We start from the raw sequence: 11,466 nt of genomic DNA, 5'->3' as shown, positions 1-11,466 counted from the left end.
AATGGAAGCTATTATGTATACAAACAACAATAATGGTTGGCAAGGATGTGGGGGAAAAGGTACACTGCTGGTGGGACTGCCAATTGGTGCAGCCAATATGGAAACCAGTATGTAGATTTCTTGGAAAATTTAGAATGGAACCACCATTTGACCCAGCTATACCTCTCCTTGGTCTATACCCAAAGGACTTAAAAATAGCATACTACAGGGATACAGCCACACCAATGTTTATAGTAGCACAATTCACAATAGCTAAACTGTGGAACAAACATAGATGCCTTCATAGATGAATGGATAATAATAGGTGGCATATATACACAATGGAATATTACTCAGCAATAAAAGAAAATAAAATCATGGCTTTTGCAGGTAAATGGATGGAGTTGGAGAAGATAATGCTAAGTGAAGTTAGCTAATCCCCCAAAAACAAATGCTGAATGTTTTCTTTGATATAAGAGGCTGATTCATAATGGGGTAAGGAGTGGGATCATGGGAGGAATAGACAGCCTCTGGATAGGGCAAAGGGTTTGGAGGGGATGGGAGGGGTATGGGGTAATTAATGATGGTGGAATGTGATGATCATTATTATCCAAAGTACAGGTAAGAAGACACGAATTAGTGTTAATATACTTTGTATACAGAGATATGAAAAATTATGCTTTATATGTATAATAAGAATTGTAATGCATTCTGTTGTCATATATAAATAAAGAAAAAAAGTGATTTATCCTTGGGGTGTAAGGATGACTCAGCATGGGCAAATCAATTAATTAGATAATCCACATTAACAGGATGAAGAATTAAATCACATCATCATCTCAATAGATTCAGAAAAAATAACAAATTGGAATACCGTTTTATCATATTAAATACAACTCATTATTTTTGATTTCTTATAGAAAAGCAAGAGATTCACCACCATAAATTTCAATTAAAATGATAATTGGATAGTGTTGACTGACATTCTTTGAGTAGATAGCAGTCACTGAACTATCACTTGGATCCAGGAGGCTCAGTTATGTTTCATAGCCATAATGTGCTGCTTAAGAGTATGAATGCTTGGATTAGGTTGCCAGGGTGTGTACTTGGCTTTGTCATTTACAAGCTGATGCTTTGAAAAAAAATTATCCTCTCTGGATTTCAGATTTGTTCATTTGTTGTAAAGGAGAAAAACTAATTGTACTTAATTCACAGATTTTTTTTAATGATTTTGTGTATGTTAAAATCTAAAATACTGCAAGTAAAGAAGTAAGTTCTCACCAATGTTAATATTTATTATTTTAATTGTTCTATTTCATGGCAGCATTGGTCTCATCAGGCTGAGGAATCAAGTACACATCGACTGAAGCTCCTAAAAACAAGCCACTTTTTGCTGAACAACATCTAAATTTATGCTGACCAACACAACTGCAGATTTGGGACAGATAGTACATGGATCGCCATCTAGTGCTGAAACAATGAACACATCAATAGCAAACATGCAGCAAATCTGGACTTAGGACACTTTCTATTGCCGAAACAACAGAAGTGACTATAGACTCACAGGAAAAAAAAAAAAAATCAGGCCACTTAAAATTTATAGAAAGGAAAGCATAATCAAAGATAGTTTATGAAGATTGGAATAAACATCCATTTCTTCAATATTATTGTACAGCAACAAGATAAGCATCAAGAACTTTCAGGGAACTACAGTAAGGTATAGGAAGACAACCAGGTAATAACCAAAATGGATGTGAACTCTTGAATGAAGAATTTAAAAGAATAATTTTTAAAAACTTGATAAATATCAAGAAAATATTTGGAAATAATCAACTCTAATAAAGAAATAACAGAAATTGAACCAATGGACAATGAAAAAAATGACCAGAAATTCTTGCACCACAAAAATACAATAAGCAATATTTTAAAATATGAAAGAAGGCATTATAGCAATATTGATTAGACAGAAAAGTAAATTAATGAGCTGAAAGATTTTTAGAAAATGCACTGTTGGAGAAGAAAGAAGAAAAAGAGGAATAAAAAAAAGCCTTTGGGAATTTTGAGACAAAATTAAAAGAGCAAATAATTGACTTATTGGGGTTCAATAGGGACTTGAGAATTCCTAAGGGATAGAAAGCTTATTCAAAGAAGTAATAATGGAAAACTCTCCAAACATAGAGAAGAATACATATATTCAGGTATAGGAAAACTCAGTAACCACCAGAGAGATTTAACTTGACCATATTTATTCTAAGACATACTATAATAAAGTTATCAAAATGAAAGTTAAAGTGAAGGTTCTCAAACCAGCAGGAGAAAAGAAACATATAACACACAAGGGTGTCTCAATTCACCTGACAGCAGTCCCTTTAGCAGAAGTCTTATAAAGTAAGAGAAAGCAGCAGGAGACTTTTCTAACAGTGAAGGAAAAAAAGCAATTATCAGCAAAATCACTGTAGCCATCAAAGTTATTCTTTGAAATAAAAAAGATAAATATATGTTTAGCTAAATCTTGGGAGAATTTGTCCCCACCAGAACTGAATGCCAAGATATGCTAGAGGGAGTTATTTAAATAATGATGGTTGGATGTGATGATCATTATTATCCAAAATACAGGTATGAGGACACAAATTTGTGTGAATATATTATGTATACGACCAGAGATATGAAAAATCGTGCTCTATATGTGTAATAAGAATGATACTAACATTCCGCTATCGTATATAAATAAAAAATAAATATAAAATAGAAATAAAATAAAAGAAAGTGATGTTGAAGAGTAAGAAGGAAAGATGAGAAGATTTGAAACTCAAGACTAAGAGTAACCATACAGACAAATTCACAATGCCTTTAATGTTCTAAGGTGGTATGTGGATCATTTATATCTTTAATATGAAGATGATGAACAAAACAAGCCTAAATCCAATAACTACATTTATATGTTTACTTGAAAGATGTGAGGTGGGATATTAAAATTTGAAAATATGGAGAGGAGTGGAGTGTGAATGTAGTGTTTTTATTAGTATAATTTCTTTTTTCTTTATCTTCTTTTTCTTACCTTTATAATCATGGTATGCTGTAAACATTTAAAAATAACTTGTTATAATCAAAGATGTGTTTGTTACCCTCAGAGTAAACACAAAAAAATTCTGTAAGCCAAAAATAATAAGCAAGAAATCAAAACACAATCTCAAAATAAACCACTTAATCACAAAAGAAGACTGTAAGAAAAGGGAAAGGAAAAAAATGAAATACAATAAAACCAGAAAGAATTTCCAAAATGGCTATAGTAAGCCTTTGTCTATTGATAATTCATTTAAATGTAAACATGTTAAATACTTCAATTAAAGTTGCAAAGTAGCTAAAAGAATAAAAAATAGAGTCCAACTATAAGTTTATGACAAGAAGTTCAACTCACCTCTAAGACCCACATAGATTGAAAGTGAGTGTATGTAATAAGTTTTTTCATTAAAATAGAATAAAATAAAGTGAGAGTAGCCACAGTCACATCACAAAACACTATACGCTAAATTAAAAAAAAAAAAAAAGTAGACCAGAAGTGTAGCTCAATGCTAAAGTGCTTTCCTAGAATGCAGGAGGCCCTGAGTTGAATTCCCAGCACCACCAACCACAAAAAGAGAAATAAAAAAAAATACAAGGGATGTAATTAAATAGTGATGAAAGTGATGAAGAGTTAATTCCCGGATAGGAAAGAATAGTTTTAAATGCATCCAATATTGGAGCACACAAATATATATAAATGTAATATTAATAGATTTAAAGGAAGAGCTAGACTCAATAGCAATAGTAGTATGGGACTTGAACACTGCACTTTCAGTAATGGGCAGAATTATTCAGGAAGAAAATCAACAAAGAAATAGGAGAGTTAAATTGCACCTAACAGACATCTACAGAATACTCCCTCCAACAACTGAAGAATATACATTCCTGTAAAAACGTGGAATAATTTTCAAGATAGATCATATGACATGCTACAAAACAAATCTCAATGTCTTTCAAAAAATGATATGATATTAATTTATCTTTTCAAAATATCATGACACAATTAAACTAGAAATCAACAAAAGAAAATGTTGGATATTATATAAATCAATGGAAATTAAAGAAACTCAATCTGAACAACCAATAGGTAATGAAATAAATCAAGAATAAAGTTAAAAAAAAAAGGCTTGAAATAATTGGAATTGGAAACACAACATTCTAAAGCCAATGGTTTACAAAAAAAGCACTACTAATAAGAAAGTTCATAGCAATCAACACCTGCATCAAAGAAGTAAAGTCTTTTCCCTATTGCAGAGTCATGTCCCTTTAATAAACAGGTATCTTGAGGCACAAGAAAAAAAAATAGAAAAGTCTTTAAATAAAGAACCTATCTCTGCATTTCAAGACACTAGAAAAATAAGAACAAAAAAAATTCAAAATTAGTAAAAGGAAAGAAATAATGATCTAAGCCAAAATGAGTAAAATAGTGAATTTTAAAAACAATACAAAATGACAAGTTAAATAAAGAGCTGGTCCTTCAAAAAATAAATAAAATTGAAAATTCCCTAGCTAGAATAACAAAAAAAGAATATTCAAACAAATAAAATCAAAGAGAAAATGAAATTATTAAAATTGGCACTGAAGAAATATAGAGAAAGATTAAAAACTATTATGAGTGACTATATTCTCCAAAATTCATAACCTAGAAGAAAGAAAAAAGTACCTGGAAATATACACCTTGCCAAGATTTAATCATTAAGAGAGAGAAATAATGAAGAGGCCAAGAATGAATAATGAGGTTGATTCAGTAAATGAAAGTCTCCCTTCAAAGAAAAACCCAGGACTAGATGGCTTCACTACAAAGTTCTACCAAATATGTAAGAAATATTAATTCTGTTTTTTATGTGGCTCCCTAAAGTTGAAGAAGAGGCCATTCTTGCAAATTTATTCCATGAGTCTAGCGTTAATATCCCTGATACCCAAACCAGAAAAAGACATAATTAAAAAGAATACTACAGACCAATGTCCATGATGGACATAAATGCAAAAATTCACAACAAAAGCTAGCAAACTAAATGCAAGGACACATTAAAAAGATTATTCACCATTCTTAAGTGGGAATCATGCCAGGGATGCAAGGATGGTGCAAAATATGCAAGTCAATAAATAAGATATACAGCATCAACAAAATGAAGGACAAAAACATGATCACCTGAATAGATGTAGAAGAGTCATTTGATAACAAACTCAACAACCCTTTATGATAAAAACAGAACACATTAAGTATAAAACTAATGTATCTCAACATAATAAAATCTATATATGATAAGTCAACAGTTGCTATCACACTTTATGGAGAAAAGCTGGAAGCTTTCTCTCTAACATCCAGAACAAGAATAATGAGGTTTCTTTTCAAGCAAAAGAAAAAAAAAACATCTAATTTGGTAAACAGAAAATCATATTGTCATTGTTTGTAAGACGATATGTTCTTATATACAGAAAATCCCCCAAACTTTAATGAAAAGCTATTGGAACTAAAATTAATTCAGCAAAGTTGAATAATTCACAACCAATGTACAAAAATCAGTAGTGTCTCTGTGCACTAATAGTCTATGATCTGAACTAGAATTTGAGAGAGATTATTCAGCCGTTAAAGTAATGATATCATGTGCCACAAGATGGCTATACCTAGAGAACAATACATTAAGTAAAATAAGTCACATGGAGTCAAATATTATCTATTTTTTCTTAAATATGGATGATAAAAATTAAGTTCATCAGATTGTAAAATAGTGATTTCTAGAAATGGTAATGAGGAGATAATAGGGGTAAGAAAAATGGTACCCAAACACATTAAGATAAGAGCCTATAGAAAAGGGGAAGGCTGTAGTTGACAATAACTTATTTTATGTTTTATGAATAACTAAAAGAAAGAAGCTGGAAGTTTCCAAGCATAGAGTAATAAGGAGATGCATTGTTCGTATATAGAACAAATAATACCAACTTACACATGTTCTCCTGTTTTAAAATGTAAATTCTGATTAACAAAATAAAATGATTATTTTTATAATATATCTGTATAAATAATAATATTTGTCAATTAGAATTTTCACATGTAGCAGATATTTTACAGAACATTTTATCATGAAGGATTCAATAAAATATTTTATTAACATACATAGTTATATCCTTAGAAACTATAATGGTTAGCTGAATCAGGCTTGTGCTTTTTTTCCCTCCCATTAAGATGAGCAACTGCTGTCTAAATGATTTTGGTGTTGCTATCTTACTGTCTCAAAGGAAAGTGTCTCTGTTGCTGCCTATTAGTTGCTTTGCCAAGGCTAATTACATAGAAGTTTCAGTAAGTGATGTTTGAACATGGACACTAAGGATACTTGACTATTATCTCAGGTAATCCCAGTATGCCTCCTGGATACAGAGCAAAAACATAAATATCATTATTTTAGGAGTAGAAATATTAACTGCCTGTTTAGAAAATCAGAACACCACTCTTCTCAATCCAAATAAAATTTCTTTTTTTTTCTCTTTCTTAGATTTTCTTACCAGCTGAAGGAGATCAGAGAAAATATTTCCAATATTCAAAGTAAGAAAGTTTCTAATGATATAAATATACACTGAAAGTGTGAAACTATAAAAACTCAATATTCTCCGAAACATGTCTACAGATCAAATTTAGATGATGGTGCTAGCCCTGGACAAGTCACATCTTCCGTAACACAAACAATTAAATCCACTAAGGAGCTGCCAACCAAAATTATCACGGGTAAGTAATGTAAGATAGAGTGAGAACTGCTTTCTCTTTTGAGAGATAAGGAAAAGAAAAGTTTGTTGATATTTTCCTGTAATTTTATTAAGTTTTGCTTAAACTTTTTACTATGGAAAATTCTAATATACATGTTATAATCACCTAAATGTACATTAAATTATTTCAACAAAAATTATTGAACATGGGTTATGCACTAGACTCTATTTTTGTAGCCACAAAGAATATAACAGAAAAAGAACAAATTCTTGATTTTTAGAGTACATTTTGTATTGCCCCTGGAAATATAATAATCTTGAGACTATTCAGGTACTCTTGGGCTTCTTCAATGTATTTGTTCATAATATCTATGTGGATCATTATTGATTTTTTTTTTAAGAAAATACAAAGTCTCTTTGGCTGCGGTGGTGGTTCAGCGGTAGAGTGTTCACCTAGCACATGCCAGGCTCTGAGTTTGATCCTCAGCACCACATAAAAAATAAATAAATAAAATAAAGGTATTGTGTCCAACTACAACTAAAAAATAAAATATATTTAATTAAAGAAAATACAAAGTCTCTCTTAGCAGATTAAATTTTTATACATATAGTAGGCAGTTTTATAATCAATAAAAAATAAAAACCGAATGTGAAACTATTACAGTCCCAAAAAATGATAAATGGGAAGCAATTCTGTAAAATGGAGGCAAATCCTAACTAAGTACCTAAAAAGGAAGAGATCAGGAAAAAGATTATCAAAAAGAGGAAAGCAAATAGCAACTGAGGACAGTGAAATAATTAATAAGGGTAAAGGAAGGAGTAGTTCACAGGCAGTGAAAAATCCTGGAAAAGGAGAAGCTTTACAGTTTAGAACTGGGCATATTCAGGCCTATTGTTTTAAAAAGTATTCGAAATAAAAGAGTAATTGAAGCACATATGAAAATAAGAACTTAAAAGCAACTGATGAGAATAGGCATTAAGAAATATAAATTTCCCCAGTATACAGAGAACAGTGTTTTGTTTTGTACCTAAATTTTACTATATAATGCCAAATATAAAGATATTTAAGAGCATATAAAATATTATTTTTACTTTACATAAATTTATAGAAAAGAAAAGGAGAAATGTAATTACAGTGCACAGCATAATACAATGTGATATATTCCATGACTGAATAAACAACAAGTACTTGGAAATACCACAGGAGCACAATTTCATCTGCTTTAGGTTCATGAGTAAAGATTTCCTGAAAGAACTGATACCTAAGGGGATCCCTGAAGGACTAATAGGTATTATTCAAAAGATTAGCCTGTGCAGAGGAGAAAGCATGTGGAAAATATGAAGAATTTCAAGTAGTCAGTGTTAGTGGAACTCAAGCCCTAAGACAGGTAAGAAAATGAGAAGTGTTGAAGTGAGAAAAGAAGACTCAAAAGAGAGATACTAAAAATAACAATCTAAAGCTAGGAGGAAAATGAAAAAGGTGGCGTGGAACTCATTTCAAGAATGACCAAATTTTGCTTTTTAATGCTGTGGCAGTTTCAGGAAACTTAAGAACTAAAATGTGTCATTGGCTTTAACAAAAATGAACTCATTGGGGTGTTAGGAAAACTATAGGGAGTTGCCAGTGAAAGTCCCAATATAACTATTTAAAACCTCAATGGAATGAAGATGAACTGAGGAGAAATTAATGTCTTTTAAATGAATTTAAAGTATCATGAAAAAAAGACACATCCTAGAAGGCTATATTTATTGATGTTAAATAAAAATTATCTTCTGGGCTTTGAGAGAAAAGGGAGAACAATCAAATAATCGGTCAAAAGTCAATGCATAATGAAATACTTTATAATTGTAAATATCTTGGACATAACATTTATTCACACTTTGCATAAAGCAGTTATACACTCAAACATCTTTAATAAGTATTAGACTCCACTATAAGAAATCCTGTTGTGGTCATTATTCTTTATTTGTTTTCTAGGAGAAATATATCTTACCCTTAAAATAATCCCCAAGTAATAACAGTAAAGAGAATCCATGTTCCTAGTTACCTGGATATGTATTGTATACAAAGGGTTTGCTTGGACAAAGAATGATTAGGCACCCAAAAAATGACATCTTTCTGTAAGCAATATGGAAATCGAGTTCACCTAAAGATTTGTATGTGACAAATCAACTACATTTTTAAATTCTGAGGGGAACAAATGATTAAAGAAAAAGTGGATGTTTGACAATAACAAATCTCCACTGCTCATACACATAAAATACAAGAAGGCTATTGTAATAGTAAAAATATTGATTATGATATAAAAAGAGAAAATAAACATACGCTGATTTGTTTGAATTCTAAGTGCATAGTCTTATTCTATAGAATTTGAATATCTATCTCTTCATAAAATCTTGATTTTTACACAAGGATTAGGTAAATATCAAGATTCAATGAAGAGGAACCACACAACAATAACCACTTTTATCCTGCTGGGACTGACAGATGACCCAAAACTGCAAGTTCTGCTTTTTATCTTTCTGTTGCTCACCTACATGTTGAGTGTAACAGGGAACTTGACTATTATCACCCTCACATTGGTGGATCCCCATCTGAAGACACCTATGTACTTCTTCCTCAGAAACTTTTCCTTCCTAGAAGTTACATTTACTACTGTCTGTATCCCTCGATTCCTGTACAGTTTATCAACTGGAGACAATGCCGTTACCTACAATGCTTGTGCAACTCAAATATTTTTTGGTTTTCTCTTTGGAACAACAGAATTTTTTCTCCTGGCAGCCATGTCCTATGATCGCTATGTGGCCATCTGCAAACCCCTTCATTATATGACCATCATGAACAACAGAGTGTGCACCATATTAGTCCTCTCCTGCTGGGTAGCTGGCTTGATGATTATTGTCCCACCCCTTTGCTTAGGCCTCCAGCTTGAATTCTGTGATTCTAATGCCATTGATCATTTCAGCTGTGATGCAAGTCCCCTCCTAAAGATCTCCTGCTCAGACACATGGATACTAGAACAGATGGTTATCATTGTGGCTGTATTTGCCCTCATTATTACCCTAGTCTGTGTGGTTCTGTCCTACACATACATCATCAGGACCATTCTGAGATTCCCCTCTGTTCAGCAAAGGAAAAAGGCCTTTTCCACCTGCTCCTCCCACATGATTGTGGTTTCCATCACCTATGGCAGCTGCATCTTCATCTACATCAAGCCTTCAGCAAAGGAAGAGGTGGCCATAAATAAAGGAGTTTCAGTTCTCACCACTTCTGTAGCACCCTTGCTGAACCCTTTCATTTACACCTTGAGGAATAAGCAAGTAAAACATGCTTTCAATGACTCCATAAAGAAGATTGTGTTTCTCTCAAAGAAGTAGAAATTTTGATGAATAAGTAAAATAAAAAATTCGGCAACTGTTTTATTGCTGCTTCTAAATTACTTCATTGTTTCCTTTCTACATTTTGTCTGATTAGCTTTCTCAATTACATTTAGTATTTCTCAATGACATTTAAGCTAATCAGACAAAATCTTTATTAAACTCTCTATTACTTCAAATCAAATTCATTCTTTGTGTTGCCTTCATTGTGAAACTAAAATATTTAATTTCTAAGCAATTACATTTTTCTCTACTTCTGAGCTAGAGATATGGTAAAAATAATATTGCTCTAGGGAATATTGCTCTAGGAAATAAAATAATATTTTAAAATGTATAAATTATCTATGGGTAAAGTATATGGCAATAGTGGTAGTTACATTTTTCCTGTAATACAAGGTACAAAATTAATATAACAAATGAAAAATCAAAATTAAAAAATTAAAAAACAAAAACACCAAAGACATGCTAAAATATATTACCAAATATTGCATTCAGGCCCATTAAAATATTTGGAAAAGGAGATATCAGCAGGAGTTAATGATTATTCAAAATTGAAGAAATGGAGAAATCTTCAACATCACTGATAAGACTTATTTACTATCTCCTTATGTACAAGAACAACATCAATTACAAATATATATATAATCTAAAACAATATAAACATAAAATTACCTATTATGGGTTTCTAATTTGAAATAGATGCATGAAAGTGAATTGGAACACTAAATTCTACATTCCCACAAATAGGAAATCTAGTTAAATCAACACAAACAAATATGAACACTCAGAAAAATGAGAAATTATACCCCATTTGATTCAAATGTATGATATGTCAAGATCATTGTACTGTCATGTGTAACTAATAACAAAAAGAATTAGGAAATTAGAAGAAAAAAACAAATATAAAAGATTTTTAAAAGATATTAAGAATATGGGATGATAATACAAGGAAAAAAATAATGAAATACATATACTAATATAAATTGAAATTAAGATCAAGGGAATAATATAGAAAATACTCAAAAATTAAAGAGCTTAGAGTTGAAGCTCTTAAAAATGTACTTGTTGATTTCATTAGTCCATTTATTGATTGGGTAATTTTTTTGTTTTTTTTGGTGTTAAATTTTTGTGTTCCTTATATAACCTGTAAATTAATTCTCTAACTGGGGTGAATACAATAAACATTTTCTCTCATTCTGTATGCTCTCTCTTCATGTTTTTGATTATTTTCTGTTGCATACATAGCATAAGGGTGAATGAAACTTTTCCCTCCAGAGGGAAAACACAAGCATTTTGTCTACCCCACATTATCACTGTATCTGGTTCACTCCACTGTCCTGTTTT

At 31.2% G+C, this 11,466-nt stretch overlaps 1 protein-coding gene across 1 annotated transcript; it reads left to right on the top strand.

Moving 5' to 3' along the window:
- The first annotated feature begins 9,180 nt into the window (after positions 1-9,180).
- LOC101976985 (olfactory receptor 6C2) lies at positions 9,181-10,122 on the top strand. The gene has a single exon (XM_005342233.2). The coding sequence runs from the start codon at positions 9,181-9,183 to the stop codon at positions 10,120-10,122; it is 942 nt and encodes a 313-aa protein (XP_005342290.2).
- Positions 10,123-11,466: the final 1,344 nt, after the last annotated feature.

Source organism: Ictidomys tridecemlineatus, chromosome 6 (assembly GCF_052094955.1).
Source record: "Ictidomys tridecemlineatus isolate mIctTri1 chromosome 6, mIctTri1.hap1, whole genome shotgun sequence".
In the NCBI taxonomy this organism is placed as follows: Eukaryota; Metazoa; Chordata; class Mammalia; order Rodentia; family Sciuridae; genus Ictidomys; species Ictidomys tridecemlineatus.
Note: the sequence above shows the minus strand (reverse complement) of the source record. Positions and strands in the feature narration are given on the sequence as shown.

Bases quoted from the DNA above. Each gene is read 5' to 3' on its own strand.
- LOC101976985 (XM_005342233.2), top strand. From the start codon at position 9,181: ATGAAGAGGAACCACACAACAATAACCACTTTTATCCTGCTGGGACTG.